This window comes from Podospora anserina, chromosome 7 (genome assembly GCF_000226545.1).
Source record: "Podospora anserina S mat+ genomic DNA chromosome 7, supercontig 1".
NCBI classification, from domain to species: domain Eukaryota; kingdom Fungi; phylum Ascomycota; class Sordariomycetes; order Sordariales; family Podosporaceae; genus Podospora; species Podospora anserina.
In genome coordinates this window covers 3,146,984-3,170,776 of record NW_001914854.1, presented here as the reverse complement: position 1 = coordinate 3,170,776, position 23,793 = coordinate 3,146,984, and the positions used below count along the sequence as shown (strand labels likewise).

General features: G+C 54.3%; 8 protein-coding genes across 8 annotated transcripts, besides 6 other annotated features; 5 read left to right on the top strand and 3 right to left on the bottom strand.

The window, feature by feature from the left end:
• Positions 1 to 4,150: 4,150 nt before the first annotated feature.
• Positions 4,151 to 4,168: a sequence feature (primer 7G9B).
• Positions 4,169 to 4,230: 62 nt separating this feature from the next.
• Positions 4,231 to 4,312: an STS (microsatellite 7G9 NON POLYMORPHE).
• A 127-nt stretch (positions 4,313 to 4,439) lies between these two features.
• Positions 4,440 to 4,457: a sequence feature (primer 7G9A).
• A 376-nt stretch (positions 4,458 to 4,833) lies between these two features.
• Positions 4,834 to 6,301, bottom strand: PODANS_7_10880 (uncharacterized protein; the record flags this gene model as incomplete). The annotated part of the gene is made up of 2 exons (XM_001908421.1): positions 4,834 to 4,971; positions 5,042 to 6,301. 2 exons carry the CDS (start codon positions 6,299 to 6,301, stop codon positions 4,834 to 4,836), a joined length of 1,398 nt encoding a protein of 465 aa, XP_001908456.1.
• Positions 6,302 to 7,326: 1,025 nt separating this feature from the next.
• Positions 7,327 to 9,379, top strand: PODANS_7_10870 (uncharacterized protein; the record flags this gene model as incomplete). The annotated part of the gene is made up of 3 exons (XM_001908420.1): positions 7,327 to 7,581; positions 7,635 to 7,865; positions 7,919 to 9,379. The coding sequence occupies 3 exons, from the start codon at positions 7,327 to 7,329 to the stop codon at positions 9,377 to 9,379; spliced, it is 1,947 nt and encodes a 648-aa protein (XP_001908455.1).
• Positions 9,380 to 10,068: 689 nt separating this feature from the next.
• PODANS_7_10860 (uncharacterized protein) lies at positions 10,069 to 10,593 on the top strand (the record flags this gene model as incomplete). The annotated part of the gene is made up of 3 exons (XM_001908419.1): positions 10,069 to 10,176; positions 10,233 to 10,381; positions 10,455 to 10,593. The coding sequence occupies 3 exons, from the start codon at positions 10,069 to 10,071 to the stop codon at positions 10,591 to 10,593; spliced, it is 396 nt and encodes a 131-aa protein (XP_001908454.1).
• Positions 10,594 to 10,860: 267 nt separating this feature from the next.
• PODANS_7_10850 (uncharacterized protein) lies at positions 10,861 to 11,835 on the bottom strand (the record flags this gene model as incomplete). The annotated part of the gene is made up of 1 exon (XM_001908418.1): positions 10,861 to 11,835. The coding sequence occupies one exon, from the start codon at positions 11,833 to 11,835 to the stop codon at positions 10,861 to 10,863; it is 975 nt and encodes a 324-aa protein (XP_001908453.1).
• Positions 11,836 to 12,302: 467 nt separating this feature from the next.
• PODANS_7_10840 (uncharacterized protein) lies at positions 12,303 to 15,017 on the bottom strand (the record flags this gene model as incomplete). The annotated part of the gene is made up of 3 exons (XM_001908417.1): positions 12,303 to 12,728; positions 12,805 to 14,103; positions 14,160 to 15,017. The coding sequence occupies 3 exons, from the start codon at positions 15,015 to 15,017 to the stop codon at positions 12,303 to 12,305; spliced, it is 2,583 nt and encodes an 860-aa protein (XP_001908452.1).
• A 1,192-nt stretch (positions 15,018 to 16,209) lies between these two features.
• Positions 16,210 to 17,063, top strand: PODANS_7_10830 (uncharacterized protein; the record flags this gene model as incomplete). Its single annotated transcript, XM_001908416.1, has 2 exons — positions 16,210 to 16,588; positions 16,645 to 17,063. 2 exons carry the CDS (start codon positions 16,210 to 16,212, stop codon positions 17,061 to 17,063), a joined length of 798 nt encoding a protein of 265 aa, XP_001908451.1.
• A 1,465-nt stretch (positions 17,064 to 18,528) lies between these two features.
• PODANS_7_10820 (uncharacterized protein) lies at positions 18,529 to 20,807 on the top strand (the record flags this gene model as incomplete). The annotated part of the gene is made up of 3 exons (XM_001908415.1): positions 18,529 to 19,264; positions 19,351 to 20,512; positions 20,567 to 20,807. The coding sequence occupies 3 exons, from the start codon at positions 18,529 to 18,531 to the stop codon at positions 20,805 to 20,807; spliced, it is 2,139 nt and encodes a 712-aa protein (XP_001908450.1).
• Positions 20,808 to 21,122: 315 nt separating this feature from the next.
• Positions 21,123 to 21,140: a sequence feature (primer 7G15B).
• Positions 21,141 to 21,253: 113 nt separating this feature from the next.
• Positions 21,254 to 21,295: an STS (microsatellite 7G15).
• A 57-nt stretch (positions 21,296 to 21,352) lies between these two features.
• Positions 21,353 to 21,370: a sequence feature (primer 7G15A).
• A 699-nt stretch (positions 21,371 to 22,069) lies between these two features.
• PODANS_7_10810 (uncharacterized protein) lies at positions 22,070 to 23,791 on the top strand (the record flags this gene model as incomplete). Its single annotated transcript, XM_001908414.1, has 1 exon — positions 22,070 to 23,791. A coding segment is annotated over one exon (1,722 nt), but the record flags the coding sequence as incomplete, so codon positions are not given.
• Between the last annotated feature and the right edge of the window lie 2 nt (positions 23,792 to 23,793).

Sequence of the window (23,793 nt, the reverse complement as noted above, 5' to 3'; positions counted from 1 at the left end):
CAGCTATGGATGTGGCCAAGGGTGACAAAGCTGATATGCACGGCGCTCGAAGGTGAAAGAGGGGAAGGGTGAGGCAGAAGCCAAGGGTAGTGTTGCCTATAGGACAGCGCAGGACTGGAGGACGAGAGAGACCGAAAGGTAGATATCCGATAGGTCGGGTGGTGTAGGAAAGTGGAAGCGGCTCCAAAAGCTGAGGGAGGAGAGAATGGGCAGAGTTTCTTTTGTGGGTACGAAGACACGCGGGGACGCAACAGCCACTATACTGGGTGTCTTGAAGCTTGTTGGTGATGCAAAGGTTGATGGGTGATGGGTGCCCCGATAGGAAGGGTGGCGGATAGAGTGGGTGACTGATTACAGCAGCTACTTGTTGAAAGCGAGGAGCCGGCTCGGTCGACGGACACAGCAGAGTTGGTGGTTAGCGGCGGTGGTCCCAGGCTTTCTAGTCTGGGGTAACGGTGGTCCGGCGGTTGCGACGGTGAGGAGAGACCGAGAGAGTGTGTGAGAGAGAGAGAGAGAGACTGGAGGAGTGGCACGGAGAAGAGCAGTGGTGAATGGTGATGGTAGATCGGGGATAGGCTACTACTACTGCGCCTGGGAGTTTATCGCTATCAGTAGGGTCAGGCTGGGGGAAGCTAGCTCCACCGCGGCACGCTGACGTCCAAAGTCAACTGAATGACTCAGACTCGATCGACTGCAGGATCCAGAGCTCGATTTCCCCAGGTTTCGCAACAATAGAAGGGGCGGGCTAGAGTACAGAGCGCAGAGGGCGAGGGCACAAAGGGAGGAGGAAGATGAAAGACGGGCGGTGTTGGGAGAAACAGCAGAAAAAGAGCAGGAACCTGGGAGAGACCTGTGAATGAACGAGAGGGTGACGACGATACGGACACAGCAGATGGAGCCAGGCCTCTTCTGTTACTGGGGGTGCTGCAGCGGCAGAAAAGCAGGGGTTTTGCTGTGAATGCTGCTCGTGATGCTTCAAAGTAGTTCGAGGTATCGATGCACTGGCCACCAGCCGTCAGGGTACGTTGCAGGTACCTCAAGTCTGTTACGTCGAGAGAGAGACCGGAGGCCACGGCCTGTCTCCCGTGACTGGACCCAAAACGGCATTTGGGACGATAAGCCCCGCGATAACAGCACAGTGTTCACAGTGTTTGGAGCTCTGTAACCTTGACGAACACCTGAACCCAGACACAAGCTAGAACAAGCCAGAACCGCCATCTGCATCATTTACCGCTGGTCTTGCGTCTTGCGCCTTCGGAGGCCATCCTGATGAGCTAAGCACGTTTGCGCCCTCAAAATGGCGAGATGACTGACCAACACAAGATACAACAGCGAGCTCGCCCTTCTTCCCCCATGTGTGGTCCAGATGAAACAACCGGTTCTCTTCTCTCGTTCAATACAACGGACTCGCACTTACAAGACAGCCCGTCATGATGAATCGACCAACCGGGAGTCGAGGGGCTGCTCCACCTCCACAGTGGAGTCACAGACAGACAGCCAGACAAGACACCCGCACAGTCACCGGCTGCCCCCCACCCATAATGTACACCACCTCTCACCTGCATCGGGGGGTGCATCGATGTCCATGCTGGTGAGCCGTTCCCTTGCTGCTGTCATGGTCATACAAGCTTCTTATTTTCAAGGAGAAACACAAACCAGGCGGAGCCGGGGCACACATCCGATCGACATGGACACTGGACACAGAAGGGCGGCCACCCAAACGAGCCACGGAGGAATGGCACGGCGGTATCGTCAGGTGGTCAATACGCCCGCGCCGTCGACGCACCACGGCCAGGAACGATTACCAAAGAGGTTCCAAGCTTGTTCCATGCTCCAATGCTCCAGCAGCCCAGCTCCATCAGCTCCAGCAGCATCGGACATCTGGACACAGCTCCGCCATCTCTAGTAAACTTCTGCTTCTAGCGCCTTTCCACGCCGGTCTTTGGCTTTTGCTCAATACTCCGTACCACAGGTTGTCCGAAAAGCCGGTGGCTGCCCGTTCTATGGTTCCAGCCAAAAACACGGGCGGATGGCGCATGCAGCAACCAGGCCTGCCGGAAGTTTGTCTCATTTACACAGCAGCCTCCGAGAGTGAGGCTGTCGAACGAACAGTTTATCGGACAGGGCAGGGGGGCCGGGGGGCCGGGGGGCCTGCCTTATCCCTAATCGGTGTTGTCGGTGGGACTCTTAGCACAGCCATCCATCTTCCCGCCCTTTCGCCCTTTCGTGTCCGACCTCCTCCTCTTGACATCTTCCACATGTTAATGTGTGTGAGCATGGCGTCTTCCGGTTGGCCGCTGCATGTGTTTGTCCAGAACTCCAGCAACTGCCTGCCACCGCACGCGTGCTGTTTGAAGCTTGCTCACTGGTCAATCCCAAGAATCCGTGCACTGAGCCAAGTCTGAGGACAGAAAGAAGATGACTCTGTCATATGCACCTCCGGACGCCTATTGTTATTACTATTGACACCTTTTTATCAGGTGTGCTGGTCATCGGATACAATGGGATACAACTTGCGAAACAATGTCTATTTGTTCCCCCATATCAGGGCCCTTCTCTTCACCAGCGTCATATTTCCTCAATCCGTCGATCGATTATCAAAAGGGGGCACAATCGTGTTGCTTGTCCTTGTTTTTCTTTTTTTGGTTTTTTTTTTTTGGTGGTGGGCCACCCCCCCGCACTCTTGTTCAAGGCACAGGGACTGCCGGCCTTGGAAAACAGCTGCCAAATGTCTTGTCCTTTGGCTTGTGTTTTGTAGTGGTGTGGTGGTGGTGGTGGTGATCCGGCAAGTCCCAAAGAGGAAGGGTAACACAGCTGTAAGCCACTCAGGGCATTTTTTCCCTCCCACACATGTCGACCCCTATCCGCAGGCCTGCATCTCGCTAGCCCAGATCTCGTGCACATTCCCGGATCCGACTCTACATACAGACAGATACACACTGCTACCTCTCAATCTAGACAAGATAGCGTTTGATAATGGGGGGGGGGGAGTGTTCATCCGACGGATCATCGACCTCGCACACAGACATCGGAGTTAGATTGTTCGATAAGGTAGCTTAAGGCCGACAAGTCGATCCGTTGTTGAGTTTGATCTATCAACTACCCATCCGCCCACCCACGAAAGATGGTGGTTGGGCGGATGGATGGGATGGTTATGTACGTAGACAACGCACGGTAGGACTGTAACCTCTCACGTGCCTGCCGCTGGTCTTAATTGAAACAAATCCAAACGGGAAATATATCACTCGAATGACACAATGACACACACACACACACACAACTGCTCCGCCATCATCATCGTTTACCCAGCAAACGATGATGATGGCGGACGGAGGGTTATTCATTGGCTACCACTAAAAGCTAAAAAGGGCACACCCAGCTTTTGGAAAAAAATACGGACACTGTGTGTGATTTAGCAGCAACAGAGACTCAATGGTGGTGTCAGAGAGTGTGTGTACCCGTACCCGTTGGATAAAAGGACATGTAGGTAGTGTGGTGGTTGGGGAGGAGGGAAGCCTAAAAGGCAGCAGCAGCAGCAGCAGTAGCGGGTAGGTGTAGGTATGCATGGATCTTGAACTTACACGACAGGACAACACAACAGCTAGACCGTGGGGATTGGACAATTGCTGGGTTCTGCCTTGTGAGAGAAAACAACTCATAACTGATGTGGACCCCTGGGGTAAGTAACACATCGCCTATAATTTGACCCAGTAGAGGTTCAGTCCCCTCAACTGTTCTGTTACACTGCTTGTTATGCTATCCCCTGAATAGCAAAAACCAACTCGCAGCTTTTACAATTGGAAATTGACATGTCAGAAAGTTGCCCTGACCGACGACTGTATAGCGTTAAGTTACACAATATCTACCTGCGGACCTCCATCGAGGATTCGTCACCAGAACCCGTGACAGGAACAGGAATACCCCATAATAGCTCGTCTCATCAGGGTGCTGAAGTATCATGCACATAGATTCAACTGGAGTGTACCCTGTCTCTTGTCTAGGTAGACACTCTCCCCCACTCTTACTTTCAGCCTCACCCACTCAACCCGGGCGTAGAGAGCACCTACAAATGGAACTTGTCACATCACTTTCCCCTTAGCCAAACATCTATATGCAACAGATCGAATGAACAACTCATCACTCACCACTCACCGGCCGAAAAGATACCGGTTCCAGGAAATTATTTCCGGTCAAGACACTGGCAAATCATCCAACACATTTCCACTTCACCACACACACACACACACACACACACACACACACACACACACACACACACACACACACACACACACACACACACACACACACATACACACATACACACACACACAACAAATCAATCCAACTGATCCTACTAGGCAGGGACTTGATAATATTCTGGTACTTCTCTGCCCAAATATCCATCCATCCAATCAAACCCCCTCTGGACTTCATGTCAAGTCTAGCCCAGCCCAGCCCAGCCCAGCCCAGCCCGGCCCAGTCCAATCTCCTTGATGCAAACATCTCGGTATCATTTCCATGCATATACTACCATAAGAGCCAAACTCTGCTGTTTTACCCAATCTAAATAATGCTTACAGTGGTATCAAAACATCCAAAAAGGAAACCCCATTGAAAAAAGGATGTGTCATGATCCCGGGGAACATATTCCGGTTCCCCCTGACTTCTTCACCTGCCCGCATTTTGCCCCAGCAAATCGGGTGGTCTTCCTTCGGGCCGTCCCCGGTTCCCCCCTCCCGCAAGATCCTTCCCCGGATTTTTCTGAAAAGCGATGTCTGTGGTGGTGGTGAGCGGCGAGTGACTCATGATCATGGTGCGCTGATATGATAATCAGTGCGCCTCGTGCTTGGTGGCATTTGGCAACTCCTCCAGCGCCTCCTTGATGGTCTTGAGGGCGCTTCTGAGTTCATCTTCGGTGATGACCAGCGGTGGTGCGAAGCGAATGATGTTGCCGTGGGTCGGTTTGGCCTGTTCAGCATGGTGGTGAGTTATCATTGTCGGGAACGGAAAAGGAAAGGGAGGCGAAAAAAAGACATACCAAAACACCCTTCTCCTTCAACAACATGCACAAATCCCACGCCGTCCTCCCATTCGTCTCGCTCTCATCAATCACCACCGCGTTCAACAACCCCCTCCCCCTCACCAGCTCCACAATCTTGCTGTTGAACCCTCTGATCTCGCTCCTGAAAATCTCCCCCAGCTTCTGGGCCTTGTCGACCAAGCCTTCCTCTTCGACCAGCTCCAAAGCCTTGATACTAACCGCGCACCCAAGCGGGTTTCCACCGTACGTGCTCCCGTGAGTGCCAGGCTCAATAACCCCCATAATCTCCTTCGAGCTCAAAACACAACTGACAGGGTACATCCCCCCGCTGATCGCCTTCCCCAACGTCACCACATCCGGCTTGATCCCATCCCACTCGCTGCACAGCATCCTTCCAGTCCTCGCAATCCCCGTCTGGATCTCGTCGCAAATCAAAAGCACATTATACTCCCTGCACAGCTCCTGAACTCTTTTGAGATACCCATCCTCCGGCACCACCACCCCGGCCTCACCCTGAATGGGCTCAATGATAAACGCCGCCGTCTCCTTCCCAAACTCCCCAAGTATCTCCTCCACATCCTCCACACTCCCATACCTAATCGCCTTCCCCGTGCTCGGGTGTCTCGCCCCAATGAGCGGTACATACGGCCCATGATTATCCCTACTCTCCGGATCAACACTCAGACTCACCGCCACCATCGTCCTCCCGTGAAAGTTCCCATCCACACTCCACACCCTCGCCTTCCCTTGCTCCACCCCCTTGACCTTGTACGCCCATTTTCTTGCCAGTTTGATGGCCGTCTCGACCGCCTCGGCGCCCGTGTTCATGGGCAGGACCATCTCGTACCCAAACACGTCCCTGACCTTCTTGGCCCATTGGGGAAAGACGTCGTTGTGGAAGGCGCGGGAGGAGAGGGTGAGGCGGGCGGCTTGGTCGGTGAGGGCTTTGACGAGGGCGGGGTGGCAGTGACCTTGGTTGACGGCGCTGTAGGCGGAGAGGAAGTCGAGGTAGTGGCGCCCTTCGGGGTCCCAGACGTGGCAGCCCGAGGCGCGGGCGAAGACGATGGGGAGGGGGGAGTAGTTGTGGGCTGCGTAGGTGTTTTCTGTTGTGATGGCTGTTGTGGTGGAGGAGGCGTGGTAGGGGTCGGTTGGTTTGGTGGTGGTGGAGGAGGAGGAGGAGGAGGGGGGAGTGTCGTTGGAGGAGGGGGGAGTGTCGTTGGAGGAGGAGGAGGAGGAGGAGGAGGCGTGAGGGGCCATGGTTGGAATTGTTCGTGGTATTTGGAGTTGGGTGAATTGGTTGTTGAATTGGCGGTTGTTCAAAGGTAGGCAAGATATGACGGTAGATGGGAAGACAGACAGACAGACAAAGTAGTAGGTAAGAAGGTAAGTTTGCCCGCTGGGAGGAGATTAAATCAGCGGTGTAAGAACAAACAAAGTGTTGTCAAAACTACGCCACCTTTATGAAATTCCAACAAAACCTTGGATGGCCAATTGGTACTAATGTATGTAGATCCCAAGCAGAAGAAGGCAATGGGAAAACAAAGAAAACAATCGCAGAGGAAAAAGAGGGGAATATATATAAACCCGCCTCACCCTGCCTCTCCCTACCTTCACCCTCCCAAACCTACACTACCTCCGCTTCGGAAGGTGTTTGCCGTTGCAATCATGCAATTCCACCGAACGACACTATACCTCTAAGTGCAAGTCAGATAGTCCCAAGACGCTCACAACATCTCACGTGGGCCCAGCATCCTTGGACAGTCCCGCAAAAAGCATGCCGAAGGAAACCGCTTTTATGACGAAAGGTCTTGTAACCTTCCTTTAAAAGTGTGACAGGTCCGGGGTCTTTCAGCTCATGAAACTAGGGGTGTGGCCTGTCATGGAAGTGGCGATATTATTCATACAAACTGGAAGCTTAAAACTTGATAGGCACTCAGACACAATACATTCCCGATACCGGATATCTTTCAGAATCAAAGATAGATAGATAGATAGAAGGTGTCATCCATCCATTGCTGCGATGCTGTGGTTCCAGCGGGGGAGGGGCGCGCGGTGGGAAATGCAGGGATCTCTTGAGCTTTCATCCAATTGTGGGTCACTTGATTACCGCAGCAAGCTCGGTAGGGCTGCGGGGGAACCAATCAGCTGCAGGGGTGCTCCGTGTCAGAGCTGCCAGATGGCAAGCAGCTCTGTCTGTCTGACCGACAGTTGACGCGACTTTGGATGAGATTAGGTGCGGCCCCCGAACTTCGTCGAGAACTACACTTGACGAGTCGTGTTTGATGGTCAAGATGGAGAAAGATACTGTCAAGAAACCCCCAGGGCCGAGAATAGAAAAGCCAGCCGAGAAAGATGGCAGGGTGCACGCGCAGGTCGCGGCTGCTCAAGTCCGGGATATTCTCAGTGTGTTGCTGGCATTTCGGTTCATCAACTCTCTTTTTGTCAAGACATTCTTTCAACCAGATGAATATTTCCAGGCCTTGGAGCCGGCGTGGAGGATGGCTTTTGGGGAAGGCAGTGGTGCTTGGATGACTTGGGTATTTTCTCTCATTGGATTTGATGAGAACCATGTGCTGACTGATATGGTCAGGAATGGGAATATCAACTGCGGTCTTCACTTCACCCAGCCGTATTTGGCGCCGCGTACAAGCTTGCCGAGACTGTCATGAGTGCCATGCATTTGTTTCCACCCTTCATCGCTTCCATGTTGGTGGTTTTGCCAGGGGCTTTGCAGTCTGTGTTTGCTGCCTTGGGAGACTTTTACACGTGGAAGCTGGCCATGGATGTCTATGGGAGGGAGAGTTATGCTCCTTGGGCTGCTGTAAGCATCCCGACTCATCTGAACTACCGGGGTGTATCTAACGATGAATGTAGTTGTGGATGACCGTTCTCAATCCCTGGCAGTGGTACTGCTCAACAAGAACATTTTCCAACTCTCTCGAGACAACCCTCACCATTGCTGCTCTTTCCTACTGGCCTTGGGAGCTCCTTGCAGATGCCAAGGAAACCAAAGAGCGCCTGAAGCAAAAAGGGAGACTCAACAGCTTGAGAACATCCCTCTTCCTAGCAGCCATCGCCGTCCTCCTTCGCCCAACAAACCTCTTCATCTGGCTCGGCATCATCGCCCTGACCCTCACCCGCCTCACTCTCGACGGTCAGTCCCCCATCACACAAACCACCTTCCCTGCCCTCCTCAGAGAAACCGTCCTCTGTGGTTCCGTTGCCCTCGCCATCTCGGTCGTCTCTGACCGCCTCTACTTTGGCTTTTGGACCTTCCCTCCTTACAAATGGCTCTACTTCAACATGTCCCAGTCCCTCGCCGTCTTTTACGGCCGGATGCCCTGGCACTATTACCTCTCCCAGGGCATTCCTCTCCTCACCACCACCTTCCTCCCCTTTGCCCTGCTGAGCATCTACAAAGCCACCCTCACCTCCGCCAAACCCACCACCCTCCTCTCTGCCCGTCCAACATCCCTCTCCACCACCTCATCCAACACCCTCAAGACTTTGTCTTTTGCCCTCATAGGCATGATCACCATCCTCTCCCTAATCTCCCACAAAGAAGTCCGCTTCATCTACCCCCTCCTCCCCATCCTGCACATCCTCGCAGCACCCTACGTAACCAGCTTCTTCACCACCCCTCCCACCACCCCATCCAAATCTTTGGTGCTGCGCCACAAAATCTTCCTCGCCAACATCCTCTCCATCAACCTCCTCCTCGCGGGGTATCTCTCCCTCTTCCACCAGCCCGCGCCCATCTCTGTCCTTTCCTTCTTGAGAAGTGAATACGAGCGCCTCCACCCTGACTCCCTTTCTTTGAGTGCTCCCCCACAGGAACAAAAGGAATTATTCGCCCTGTTCCTCACCCCCTGTCACACGACACCGTGGAGGTCGCATCTTGTCTGGCCGGGGCTGAGGGCTAGGGCGTTGACCTGTGAGCCGCCGTTGCATACTGCTCCGGGGACGCCTGAACGGGAAAACTATCTTGACGAGGCGGATAGGTTTTACGCGGAGGATGCGGAGACGGGGAAGTATGGGGGGGTGTTTCTGAGGCGGGAGATGTGGCCGCAGTTTTTTGATGGGGGTGACGGGAGAAAAGGGGAGGAGATACCGAGGTTTGTGGTTGGTTTTGAGGGGATTGAGGGGGTGTTGGGGGAGTTTTTTGGGGGTGAGGGAGAAAAGATGGGGGTGAAGATGAAAAAGGTTTGGGAGGGGTGGAATGGGCTTGTTAATGAGGATTGGAGGAGGGGTGGGAGGTTGGTTGTTTGGGACACGGGGGTTTATCCTGATGGCGGTGGGGAGGTGGCGGATGGGGGAAGTAAAGATGAGTTGTGATGGAACGGGAGTAGAATGTATGTATGTTATGGTGGGAATTGCTGTTTATTTCTTTCCTCTGTGGTGGATTTGATTTTGTCAAAACCCACGCTGAATTTGTAGAATATGTGGAACGGGCTCTAGATACCTTCTTGACTTGCCAGGTGCTCACCAGATTGTTTGAGATATCGTCCTTCTTTTGAAAGCCCTCTCGCAGTCTATTTCAACCTCGACAAGCAGTGAGCTCTACTCTACAAGCTTCCTGCGTCTCCCTCCTACTCAGGCTCCCTCCCGTGATGCAAAACAGAACACCAGATACTCGCCAAACAAGGCCGCCATTCCGTGAAACAATCAACCCCTAATCCAGCAAACAATCCGAGGCAGCCCACAAGCTCGCTTCCCTGACCTAACCTCGCACAGAGCCGCACACCCGGAGTCAACACCCTGCCTTCTGGTGCCACCCGTCACCACGTCACTGCCACCACTGGAATGCCATGACGTTTGTTGAAGGCGGCTGTTCTGTCAAAATGCGCCTTCCACATCTGCCATCCGAACTCGGACGATTCGCCCGCCTGGCCGTTCGAGAGAATCAACTATTCAGCTTCTAGATGTCCACCAAACAAAGGCTACCGAGCAGCACACCATACCACCCTTCCACTCTCTCTTACCCAGCCACCAACCACGCACACACAACCGCCATCACAGCTAACATGTCTCCCCTCTCCAAACTCGCCATCTTCCTCCTCGGTCTCTTCCTTATGACCACCCAAGCAAACCCCCTGGACGCCCACCCCAAACCACGGCGTTCCATCGGCGGCGTAAGTCCCCTCTCTTCCTTTCCCATCATCACCCCCTCATAGCTGATTTGGTCCAGGTCCTAATCTGCACCAACCCCAACGCCACCGGCGTCTGCACCCACGAAACCTACCAACTCAACAGGTGCTACAACCTCCCCGACGGTCTTCGGAACAACGCCGCCACCTTTGCGCCAGACCCCGGTAATTTCTTTTGTTATCCTTACCTGTGAGTCTCTTTTTACTTTATTTATTTATTTATTTATTTAAATGAGGCAGGATATATGTTGACAAGAATATAGCAAGGTCTGCGGCGGCATTTGCACCTCACCTGAGGGTTGCACCATGGGACCTGTCGACTCTGACTATCCCCACCGGTACAACCTCACGGCCGTGAGCTGGGACCGGTTTATTACTTCGTTTGATTGTCTTTTGAAGTGATCTGAGAAGGGGGGCTGTCGTTGGCTGGGTTACGAACCTGTCGCAGGAAGAGAGGCTTCTTTCTTGTCAATCACAAGCTGTATTGGTAGTCAGACGCAATCCTCACAGCATCAATACGCAGAAGAGCAAACAGCAGAATAGATCACTGTTTTGATAATCAAAAGTGTACAAATCCCGAATAACCCCATCATAGCTTGCTATGAATTTGAACCTGCCTGCCTGCTTTCAAAATACAATACATAACCCCTCCCACCCTTTTTCTCCCCCTCAAAGCAACCCAAGATGCCTTGCCGCATGCTCAACATGCTCCCCACTAAAACTCGCCATAAAGTAATAGCTGTGATCATAGCCCTCATGATACCTCACCTTCAACCCCTCCAACCCCATCTCCTTGACCACCGCCTCCAGATTCTCGGGAAGCAGCTGCCCATTCTTGTAGAAATTGTCCCCGGTGCCAACATCGACGAGGGCCTTGAGGTCACCCCCCTTCCAAATCCCCGATCTCAATAACTCGACAGCGTCGTGCTTCTTGCCTTCCTCGAGTCCACCGGCTAGGTACCCCTTGAACGCCTTTTCCCCCCAGGGACACTTTGTCGGGTTTGCAATCGGGGCGAAGGCACTGACAGATTTGTATTTGTCTTGGTGCTTGAGGTAGAGGGTTAACGCCCCGTGTCCGCCCATGCTGTGACCCGTGATGGAGACTCGTTCCTTATCAAGGTAGGGACCGAGCTGGGGGGAGGAAAAGAGGACGGAGGGGAGTTCGGTGGTGATGTAAGTTTCCATCTTATAGTTTTCCTTCCAGGGATCGGCAGTGGCGTCAAGGTAGAAGGATGCCGCCTCGCCAAAGTCCCAGGAGTCGGATTGCCCCGGGATGGAGAGGCCGCGGGGGGAGGTGTCGGGGTAGACGAGGGCTAGGCCGAGCTGGGAGGCGCGGTGTTGGAAGAAGCCTTTTTCCGTGCAGTTTTCCGGGGAGCAGGTCAGACCCGAGAGGTAGATTAACACGGGGGCGGGGGTGGTTTTGGAGAGGGCGGAGGGGGGGATGAAGAGGTTTAGGGACATGGGGGTTGAGGTTGTGGTGGAGGGGTGAGTGAGCTTGTAGAGCTTGCCGTTGAAGGTGGTGATTTCGGCTTTGATTTCGAGGGCCATTTTGACGGTGGTGGTGAAGGAACGGGTGGTGGTGTGAGTAAGTTGGGGGATTTGCCGAGTGAGTTGACGACGGGTGAGAGTCGAGATGAGGGACATGAGAGTTGTTATTAAAGACCGCTATGGAGATAAGTTTTGGTCAATAAACCCCCCCTTTATCAGCTGCTACCCCGCCCTTGTTATTCCCCAGTTTGACTTTCGTCATGGTAATTGCTGTTAAGCAAGAGACGTAAATGGGTGACAGGAGAAACCCCACCTTTATCGACTGCCGACGAGGGGTAAAAGACGAGAGGGTGGAACACACTTTTGCCATGCGGTGCCATGCGTGTGCCATGCCGTCATTGCAAGCCAAGCTCTCTTGTGGGAACAAAACAGATCCCGAATGCCGAATCATAGCCAGCCACCTTTGGGGCTCTGCAAGACATGCACCTCTAGCAACGATTCCAACTGTATAGTCTGACAAGATAAAGCCCAGGGAGGGGGCTTCATCATGATAACTTCCTTAACATCTCCAACAATCGTATCATTTCAAACCTCTTGAAACCAACCCCCTAGTTACAATGCCCTTATATCACCCTTCTCCCAGAGCTAACCCTCTTGCTATCAACAGGACTCACCACGCCCCCCTCCCTCCCCCCTCTCCCCTCCTGCTCAACCTCCTTCTTAATCCTCACATACGCCAGCTTCTCAAACCGGCTCAGGCTCCTCCACCAATGCTGGCCCGCCTCATGCTCAGCAATCCTATCCAGCAACTCGGCCGTCTTGACCCTCACGTCCCTATCCTTGTGGAACAGTCCCAAGGCAATATAAAACAGCCCCGCGTGAGACTCCGGCGCAACACTCAGCAGCAAACAAATCTCATCATAAGACCAGACATAGTTGTAAAACGCCTCAAAAATCTCCTTGCTCTGCTGGGGAGTCAGCTTCTGCGTCCGCAACCGGTCGTGCATGTGTGCCAAATCCAAACCCTTGAGCGGGCGGACCGTGTATGACTGAGCGACGTCCTAATTGTCTCCCGCGTTAGCAACCCCATTCTCCCTTTCCAATGAAAAGAAGCGTTAGACAAACCTGGATAAACGAATAGTAACTCCTAGTATTCCGCCACCCCTCAATCCTCGTCACATTCCCCGCCAGCTCTTTTGCTTTAGTCGCCTCATCGGCCCATACGTACCCATGCCCCATCGCCGCCTGCCCCAGGTTCCCATCACCCCCACCTCCACCACCATCCCCATCCCCATCACTCCCGATATAAAGCGCACTAGCCCCGAAAACCGTCTCCTCAAACGCCGCCGCGATCCTCGTAAACTTGAGCACCCACTCCCTCCACTTAGCCCTCACCACCCTCTCCCCCGACCGGTTGGCAATACACCTCAGTATATCCGCCATGAACGCCGCATCCCCCGTCAAATCCCCCGTCTGCTGCCCCGCCGCAGCCGCGCTCCCCGACCCGGCCGACGCCCCGTTGATGAAGTTCGCGTACGCCGGGTTCTGCTGCTGAAAGTACACCAACCCCTCCGTGATGGGCGCCGACTCAATCTTGGACGAGATCTTCATCTTGCCCGAGGGAATGTCGCACAGCAAATCCCACCACTCCGGGTGGTGCTCAAACGTGGGGTTCGTCACCCCGGCGATGAACCCGGGCACGTTGAGCAGGTCGTCAATCTTGGTCAGGTCCGTGTAGGGAAACGCGTGCCGGGTGAAGCCCCTGAGCAACCCCCCTGATACCAACGCGCAGGCGGCCAGGACGGCCTCGGCTACTTCGCCCGAGGGCATGTTGTGGCCGAGGAAGATGACTCTCTTTTGTGTCAGCAGAGCATTGGCCAGGACGATGATCGGGTGGGTTGTCGGGCCGTTGGTGGTTAGGTGAGGATGAAGGGCAAAGGTTTGGGGGGATTTGGCGTGGGAGTCCGAAAAGTTTTGGATTAGTTTGATCAGGGAGAAGTCACCGACCGTCTCGGGCATGACGGCGACGGGGACTTTGATCGGGATGGGGATGCCTTTGTACATGACTTTGCTTTCGAATTCGTGAGTGTCCCGCGGCACGGCGTAGGCGCCCGTGTGAGTTTCAATGTAGGATTTCGTGCCTGAGCGGAAGATACCTGGTCGTCTTGGGGGGCTGCGGCTGGCGTCAAAGGGCTGGTCTGCCACGTCTTCTGCTGTTTCTTCCGAGATGCGGGCTTGGATCATGCGCTCAAACTTTTCGACGAATAGGTCCTTGTTATCGCTGGCTTGGAGCAGGTGTCTTTCCAGCAGGCTGAGCTTTGGCATGAGGGAAAGGTCCATTTCGTTGACGGCGTTGAACAACATGGATAGTGTTTCTGGTACTGGTGATTTGAAGTACTCTTCTAGAGCGAGTAGTAATAGGGGCTGTGGAGTGAAATGTAAGTATGTACGCCGTGAGAATTCACCTGGTCAGATCTCACCTTGTATATGTGAAGAAATGGATGCCGCGTGCAAATAGCCATAGCCTTGACCACGGCACCTCTCTTGACCGTTTTGTCCTGCTTGGTATTGACCAAGTTCAACACATAGACCAACGGCGGTCCCTCGCCGCCTTCTGGCTCCTCATCGGTTGACACATCATCATCCCAGTCGTCGTCGTCATCGTCCAGGTCCTCCTCACCACCGTCGTCCTCATCATCCGATTCATGTATTATCCCCTTTGCCCGGTCCCGTCTGCGCCGTCTCCGGGCTCGCCTACTTTCTTTGGCCTGCCGTTCAGCATCGTCCTCTTCCTGGCTGCTATCTTTGTGAAGAAAGAAAACTGTCCAATCCTGATTTCTGACGTGAGCCTGATCCGGAAGCATCAGTTCCGCAAGCATATGTTCATCTCCAGTGATAGCGACAGGATACTGGTGCTCCATGATCGGCCCCCTATCGATATCGAACGAAGCGACCAGGATGTACTCGACGTGGCTCTCGGTGCTACTCCTTGGGTATTGAGAGCGCGGCTTGCGCGCCCGGCGCAAAGACGGGTCATGGCGTACTTTTGGAAGGGGCACCGAGAGAGAGCTGTGCTGCGACGAGGGGTTGGTGCCGGTTGAAACGATCTTGTCCTTGACATTTGGGTCGGATAGGCGGTCCATGTCGGCGGGATTGAAACCATGGGGTAGCGGGGAGCGAGCGGGGCGCGGGGGAGGTTGAGACATGTCGGCGGCGAACTTGGACGTCGGGACGGACGAAGATGATCGGCGGTGGGAGTCGCTGGGGGGGGCCTCTACAAACGCGGATATGCTGCTTGTTCTCGGGGCATAGGGCAACGGTTGTTCGGCCGATGCCATTTCTCGAGTGTTGGGTTTTTGTTTGCCGCCCCCTTATTCCCACGAAATCCTTTCAAGTATCCTATCCTGGGTGCGGGTGGTACACACTGCTTTGCGACCCGATCCAAGCTATCGGTTTGTGGAGTGGTGTCAATTGATCCGAGAACTCGATCACATCGAATTGGCGCCTGTACCCCGTTGTATGTTGGTAGCTGAGCACAGATCGACACCGGGTGCCCCGCGGTTGTGGTCGTGGATCTGTACCTATTATTGTTTCTATTAAAGGTCGGCGCCGGGCCTGTGCTATCGTGTTGTCTTACAACAACAAGAGGAGGATTCTGAGTCGGGGAGGATCCTAATGGTACGGAGTAGCGTTGCTGGATAACGGATAAGGTATGGTATCGGGCGGTGGAAACGGTGACCGTGACTTGGCTCCGGTCTCCGACTTTCCCTCGACGGCTTGGATCTTGGCTCCCGGGGTTAATGCGGCTGCCCGCGTGTCTACCGCTGTGCAATGCAAAGGCAGACTGCCGAAACCTGCATTTGCGTGTATGTCTACCTTTTCTTGAGATGTCTTCCTCTCTCCAGCTTACCTACCTCCTGACAGGGGTCTGTTATCGATATCGACGCAGAGACCGGCTGAAAGGTGAGGGGTCCCCCTTTCCCCCCTGTACATCCCATGCGTCTTTGGGGGCCTTGAAACACGATGCCCGCGCGGCAAGCAGAAACAGGTCACTGGAAAATGGCCCCGCACCATCTTTTCCAGGGTCCCTGTCACTGCTCTTCCAGAAACGCTCGGGCCATGTAACACTGTTGGTGGTTGTCTGGTCACTTTGTTTACTTTTTGTTGTCCCCGCCATCGAACTTTCATCCAAGGCTAGACCGTTGATCTCCAGTGACGACATCAATCACCCACTCAGAGCCAGACAAGCGACCGGGGGATATTCTGGATTTCAAGGCGCCGAAACTGAGTTGTTCTGGCCGTTATTGTTGTTCAAATTAGTGATCCAGACAAAGGCCATTGGCGCGTCTTGTTGCTCCGTTGGCAATTGCTGACCGCATCCCTCAAAAAACAACAAACCAAGAGGTGGTTATTCCCCTTGCGTTTTTGACCGCTAATAAGTCGATACAGATCTCTGCAAGATCACGATGGTAGGAGACGATTGTGGGGACAAGGACAGGATCTGAATCCACTGACATCAGGACACAGGCCATGCCATTCAAACCATCCCCGCTGGGCTATGGGTCGCCCCGGACTTCACCTTTCCGTCGCCCAGTGTCGCCAGGATCTCCCAACACACTACGTCAGACCACACCCACCGCATCGCCAACAAAGACAGCAGGTCCCCCGAGTCCAGTGCTAGACTTCAAATCCTCACGAACCTCTCCGGGTCGCGAACTGCCAACTCCACAAGCTCGCCTTTCTCCCAGACCTGTAGCATCCAAGACCGGGCCAGTAGGTCACGGGAGCGCCATGTCTCAATTACAGCCGTCGCAAGTCAGAACGTTGCGAGAGGGATTCCAGATTCTGGATAGAGACAGCGATGGTGTTGTGAATAGGGAGGATGTCGTGGATATGTTGAACCAATTGGGTGAGAGGCGGCGTTGTATTGGTCCAATTGGCACAGTCATCTAACAATGGTGTAAGGTCTTCCATCAAACGCGTCAGAGGTCACCCAATTCTTCCCTCCCTCGGTGCCACAAACAATGACGATGGCTTTGTTCATGAACTCGATAGCAGGGTCTCTGGCGGCTCTGTCGCCCAGCGCCGAGCTCCTATCGGCCTTCTCGGCATTTGACGACGACGATAGCGGGCAGATTGACGTGGCCGAGCTTCGGGACGCGCTGCTCAACACGGCGCCCGAGCCGGGCCAGCAGCCGTTGACATCGCTAGACGTCGAAAAGGTAATCAACGGTTTCACCAGCCGTCGAGCCTTCACCAAGAGCAAGACGGGTGGCGGGCTGGGCAAGCGGGGGGAAGTATTCCGGTACCAGGATTTTGTAAACTCGGTGGTTGGAAACAACACGGGCAGCGAACGGGCGTCGGAAGATTCAGAGGAGGCGTAATGTGTGTCGAGGTGGTGGTGCCAGAGGACGAATGGTGGCCAACCAGTGATTGCAGGCGCAGGGGCGTTTGTGGGGTCCAGTTATCATGGTCAACAGGAACGGCGAGGACATTGGTAACGATAACGGCATGCGTAGGATACCACGGATACGTAGTGTACCGTGTTCGGTACTTAGCTAGGTAATACTCGGTAGTGTGTAGTTTTGGCGCTTCTGGAGGGCGGGGAATTTGCTGTTCATTGTCCAATTAAACAAACGTCACATTTGGACTGCTACACTGCCAAATTGTCACCCTCTGCCAAAAAAAATGTTGTGTGTGTGGTTGTGCTGGGTGGCTGTCACAAATTGCTCCCCAGACGGTTCGCCAAAAGGCGCGGGAAGCGCTTGCGGATGATCCCTCCAATCTGGCCGGGTTGGACGAGCATATTTATTTCTGACTGTAGCACTATATATCGAGAAGTACCGAGAGGGGAGGGGAGGGGAAAGAAAGAAAGAAAGAAAGAAGGGAAGTGGCTGATGATACCTACTGATGGATATCTTGATATCGAGAGATGAAGATATGGACGTCAGCCTTGCAACTGACCGCTCATTACAGCGAAAAGCCGCCGACTGCGGACGGGCCGACCCACAGAAGCTTCGAGAACTAGTGTGTCAACCCCCCCTATTACGGTTGTGATTTGTATTTTATATTCCTCAAACGGGGCACCAGCCTTGGACATTTGGTGTCTTTCACCAGGAGATCGCTGGGGGGTGCTTGACAAATGGCATCACTGCTCCAGTTACTGGTCTCGCTGGTGTCCCAAATTTCCAGAGCAACGCTCGCTTTTGCCCCCAGCCAGCCAGCTTGATGCCTGGCTCTGCCTGTGGCTCTTCGAATTGGAAGAGACCCGAACGGGGCACAGGAGAGGGCTCCATCGTCCATGTGTCCATGATTTGCTTGATTTGCTTGGACGGCTGAGAAAATCATCTAAACCCTTTCAATCAATCCACCAGGAGTTGGAAGAGACCATTTGGCTCTGACTCCTTGACTCCTTGACTCCTTGACTCCATCCCCGACCTCTTGACTTTTCCACTTTCTTCTGTATTCTCCTGGTTCCCACGTTTTCCACCAGCTACCAGAAGAACTTCACTGTACGGCTGCTCCCACACTCCCGCTTCGCCCACACTTCAACCCCCCCCCCCGCGCCCTTCCGCCCACCGCCGCAACTGCACCGCACAGCCCTTGAGCCGACCTGCCAAAAAAAAAAAAAAGGTGTACCTGGACGCCCGGTACCTGCCGCCAGCCTATTCACCTATTTTTGCCTTGATGCCGCTGCATTGATACAAAGGGTGCAGCTTGCCAAAAGTCACCGGCATCTTTTTTGTTGCTGTCTTTTGTGACTGGGTCCAACGGCAGAATTACTGTATAACAATCAGGGCCTTGGGTGAGACGGTTTTTAGTGTTAAGCCACTGCGGAACCCACTGCAAATGAAGTTTTTCTCCAAAATCTCGAAGAAGCCCAACTCCCCGGACGAGGAGGAACCGTACGCTTACGAGGATCTTCCTCCAAACTACGAAACCGTCATCCAAGAGTCCCAACAGCAGCAGCAGCAGCAGCAGCAGCAACAGCAGCACCCTCCCTCGCCCACAAAGGCGCCCACTCCCAAAACATCCTCATCCCGGTCCCCGACCAAAAAGTCACACCGGTCGACGTCGCCGCCCACGCGCGAGTCAAAGCCGCCTTCTTCATCTTCTTCATCCTCGAGACCCTCCCGCTCTTCTGCCCGGCACGCAACCGACCCCATCTCTTCGTCGTCCTTCCGCCGCAAGAAGATCGACCCCGAAGAGCATCCCCTCAACCTGCCTCCCGAGGTGCGCAACAAGCGTTTTTCCGAGCTGTCTGGCCTGACCGAAAGAAAATCAATGGACGTCGAAAAGGACCCCGTGAATGGCGGCGCCGCTGCGGCTGCCTCTGGCCAGCAGAAGCCCACCGCTCCTCCTCACACCAACTCTTTCACGGTGCCTTTGAGCAACGGTACAGACGCCTCAACAAACGGTGCTGCCACTCCGGCTGACGAGGCCGTCCCCGCTCCCCCGCCTCACCGATCGTCGCCTTCCAGCCCCGTGCAATCAGAGGCTGAGCAGGCAGAGTCTTTCAAGAACGATGGCAACAAGTTTTTCAAGGCCGGCGATTACAAGCATGCTATTGAGTTCTATACCAAAGGTGGGTCACCAACAAACACTGAAACGCAATTTTTTCGGTCGAGATGCGGGTGTGACTAATGCTTTTTTTTTTTTTCCCCTGTGTAGCTGTCGTTCTTCAGCCAAACTCGGCGACCTACCTGGGCAACCGGGCTGCTGCTTTTATGTCTGCGTGCAGATGGACTGAGGCTTTGCAAGACTGCAAGAAGGCCGTTGAGTTGGACCCTCACAACATCAAGATTTTGTTGCGCTTGGCTCGTATTTACACCAGCACCGGCCAGCCAGAGGAGGCTATCGCTACCTTCAGCCGGATCCAGCCAGCACCATCAGCCAAGGACACGGCCCCGGCCAAGGAGATGCTCCGTCATATCAGAGCTGCTCAATCAGCGCTCAGGGATGGCACCGCCGCCTCTATGGTTTTGCACCCTCTGGACATGGCCGAAAAGTTGCTTGGTATGGGCGCTCTGAAGCCAAGAAAGTGGCAACTGATGCGCGGTGAGGCCCTTCTCAAGATGGCGGACGTCAACTCTCTCGGTGAGGCCCAGAACATCGCCATGTCCCTGCTCCGCAACAACAGCCGGGATCCTGAGGCTCTTGTTCTGCGTGGACGTGCTTTGTATGCCACTGGCGAGAACGACAAGGCTGTCCAGCATTTCCGGCAGGCGCTTAACTGCGACCCCGACTTCAGGGACGCTATCAAGTGGCTCCGTGTGGTCCAGAAACTCGACAGGATGAAGGAGGAGGGTAACAGCGAGTACAAGGCCGGCAGGTGGCAGTCTGCTTTCGATCTCTACACCAAGGCTTTGGAGGTTGACCCCGCCAACAAGGGCACCAACTCCAAGCTGTACCAAAACCGGGCGTTGTGCCGTATCAAGCTCAAGCAGTACGATGAGGCCATTGCCGACTGTGAGAAGGCTGTCAGCCTCGACCCTTCGTATCTGAAGGCTCGCAAGACCAAGGCCAACGCTTTGGGGCTGGCCGAGAAGTGGGAGGCGGCTGTCCGGGAATGGAAGGCGATCCACGAGCTCGATCCCGAGGACAGAACAGTTGCCAAGGAGGTTAGGAGAGCCGAGCTGGAGCTCAAGAAGTCGCTGCGCAAGGATTACTACAAGATTTTGGGGATTGAGAAGACGGCAACCGAACAAGAGATCAAGAAGGCGTACCGCAAGCTCGCCATTGTTCACCATCCTGACAAGAACCCTGGAGATGCGCAAGCCGAGGCTCGCTTCAAGGACATCAGCGAGGCTTACGAGAACCTGAGTGATCCTCAGTAAGTTTTATCCCGGGATTTGACAACCAAGCTTGTTTGCTAACAGCATGATAGGAAGCGTGAGCGTTATGACAGCGGCGTTGACCTGCAAGATCCGGCTGACATGTTCGGCGGTGGCGGCGGCATGCACGGCGGCATTGACCCCGAGATTCTCTTCTCCATGATGGGCGGTGGTGGTCCCTTTGGAGGCGGCGGCGGTGGTGGCTTCCCAGGTGGTGGCTTCGCTTTCAACGGCGGTGGCGGTCAACCTCGCGGAGGCAGAGGTGGATTCCCGCACCACTTTCAGTACTCTTGACAACCCGACGAGCGAGACGCTGCCGACACCGGGAGCGAAGATGATGGTGACGAGAAACAAGACAGCAGACATACGAATGAAGCAGAGGCGAGCGGCGTCAAGGCGGCGTGGAGGGCCGAGGCCGACGACGAACAGGATAGGTGGATTGAAAAGCTGCGCCAGATTGGGCTCTTTGGAATGGCTGCTGTTGTGCTTCTCCCCCCGGAGCTCTTGCCTGTGCTCCTGATCACGGCTGGAGTGTTGTACATGTGTACGATTATGGTCAGGCGATACATGGAAGCACAGTGAGGAGCCGGGGGACTAGACAGGTGAAATGGATACGGGGTGCTGCTGTTCTCGCCATCGGTTAAAAGATTGGGTCTAATAGTTTTCTTTTTCTCGTCGTTTTTCTCGGGGGTGGGGAGGGGGGCATAGACTACCGGTCTGTTTCATATACTATCACAACAACATCATCATCATCATCATCATCATCATCATCATCATCATCATTGGAGGAAGGCGTTCCCGATGGCATTTTATCATGAGTTTTTCCTTTTTGACGGTTTCCTCTCATGGCGTGTGAACTCTTTGCTCTCGATACCTCGTTTCAGCATAGTACTGCAGATAGATAGGGTAGACAGGGCAGCTTGTATGCTTGTGATCTTGGCTATGATGATGAAGCAGATCAGCGTTTATTGAGTTTATGTTGAAGTTCAACTTGTGCGACAGCGTAGTGTACTGGTACTGGCTCTAAAATGGCTCGAATAGGAAAGGAATATGAATATAATAATCATTATAATTATACACCTGACGGTCACGTTGCAGCCACCGATGGCCACCGAGCCAAGAGGCGGCAAAGTGGGCGGGCAGTTGGCGGGGCTGATGCCAAGGGGGCAGCCAGGGAGCTTGGACCCCCTGCTCTGGATTTCGAGGCCACGATTCACTTCCGGGCAGGCGCTGCCGCTGGCCGCGAAAAAAGTGTCCAGACAAGCAGCACCTTGTGAGAAGCCGCCACATTGCATCCAGCACCCGCCCGAACTCTTCAGGTTGTGTGGACTTTGACTTCCAACCTTTGTCAATCTGTCCCCTTGGTGTAGTAGCAATATAGGATTTGGATCATAGTTTGTCTTTTCTTCCCCCCAATTGCCCACACCACGCTCGCCTTCGGAGGACACCTACCTTGTTGGCAGCTTGATACTTCACGACCCTCCCGAGAAAACAACAGCAACCAGACTGTGACACCCAGCTTAACCTAGTCGTGCCCACTCGGCAGAACCGCCGACATGAGCACCGACTACGCCTACGACGAGGAGGGTTACCTCTGGCCCTTCTTCGTCTTTACACTGACGCTCATCATCACCCTCCCACTTACATACATCCTCGTCAAGAGGTCGCGAGACCCCGCCGCCTCGTTCCCGCGCATTCGGACAAGCTTCAAACATAAACACACCGACGTTGTCGACTCATTACGCAAGAAGGAGAAGCGCAAGGACCGCAAGCTATGGCTCATCATCGCCGTGGCCGTCGGCTGGGTTGTCATGGGCTACATGCTCGTCCTCATCCAGAACACCGAGACGCCAACGCAGAAGCTATGGAACCCATATGACATTCTCGGCATCTCCGAGTCGGCCACCGAGAAGCAGATCAAGAGCGCCTACAGGAAGCTGTCCCTCAAGTTCCACCCCGACAAGATCAAGCCTGATGCTTCCAAGAACGAGACCATGGACGATCTCAATGCCCGCTACGTCGAAATCACCAAGGCCCACCAGGCCTTGACCGACGAGGAGGTGCGCAACAACTATATCCAGTATGGTAACCCTGATGGCAAGCAGGGTTATAGCATCAACATTGCTTTGCCAAAGGCCATTGTGTCTGACGGCAATGGCAAGTATGTTGTGCTTCTGTACTCTGCGCTCTTTGGTATTCTGTTGCCATACCTGGTTGGGTCATGGTGGTACGGGACGCTTAGACGGTCCAAGGAGGGCGTTCTCATGGAGAGCGCCAACCGGCTGTTCAGGGAGTACAAGGACAACATCGACGAGGGCGGCGTCATTGGCGCCCTCAGCACGGGTCAGGAATACGACGAGCTGTTCAGGGGCGACAAGGCCGATTCTGGCTTGTCCAAGGTTGAGTCCAGAATTCTTGCCGAGGGCGAGCTCTCTCCTCTCGCTGGCGGTCTTTCTGTCAAGGACAAGGAGAAGTTGGAGGATCTCGAAAGTGGCCCCCAACGCAAGGCCTTGGCTCTTCTCTGGGCCTACCTCGGACGCGTCGAGCTTGACGACCCCATCTTGGAGAAGGCTAAGTTCGCCGTCGCCCCAATTGCCGAAGCTCTCAACAAGTCTTTTACCGCCATCTCTCTTGCCTACATGAACACGGCTCCTCTCCTGTCTTCATACTACGCCAGCCAGCTCCTCATTCAGGCTCTCCCACCAAAATCTTCGCCCCTTCTCCAGCTTCCTCACTTTACTCCAGCGACTGTCAAGGCTGTCGATGGCGACTCCAAGGTTCACACCAACGTGCAGGACTTTATGGACAGGCCGGACGCTAAGCGCCGCAGCCTGGTTGTCGGCAAGGGTCTTCTCACTGATGAGCAATACCGCGAAGCCGTCTCTGTTGCTAAGCAGCTACCCTTCTTCCGCGTCGCCAAGGCATACTTCAAGGTTACTGGTGAAAAGTTTATTCTCCCCTCTTCTCTCGTCACACTCGTCGTCAAGGGCCGCTTCGTGCCACCAGGCAGCGAAAACGTGCCCGAGATTGAGCCATTGGATCTCGAGGATATCGACCCAGCCGAAGACGACCTTGACGCCATCCTCGGCCGCAAGGCCAAGAAGCAGATTGGCAAGGACGAGAAGGGCAGACCCATTTACGAGGAGACCCCTGACGAGCCCATCTCTGCGCCATTGGCCGCGTCCCCATACTTTGCGCGCGACCATTCTCCAAGGTGGCACGTTTTCCTCACAGACTCGAAGCAAGGCCGTGTGGCGGTGCCACCATTTACCTTTGCGCA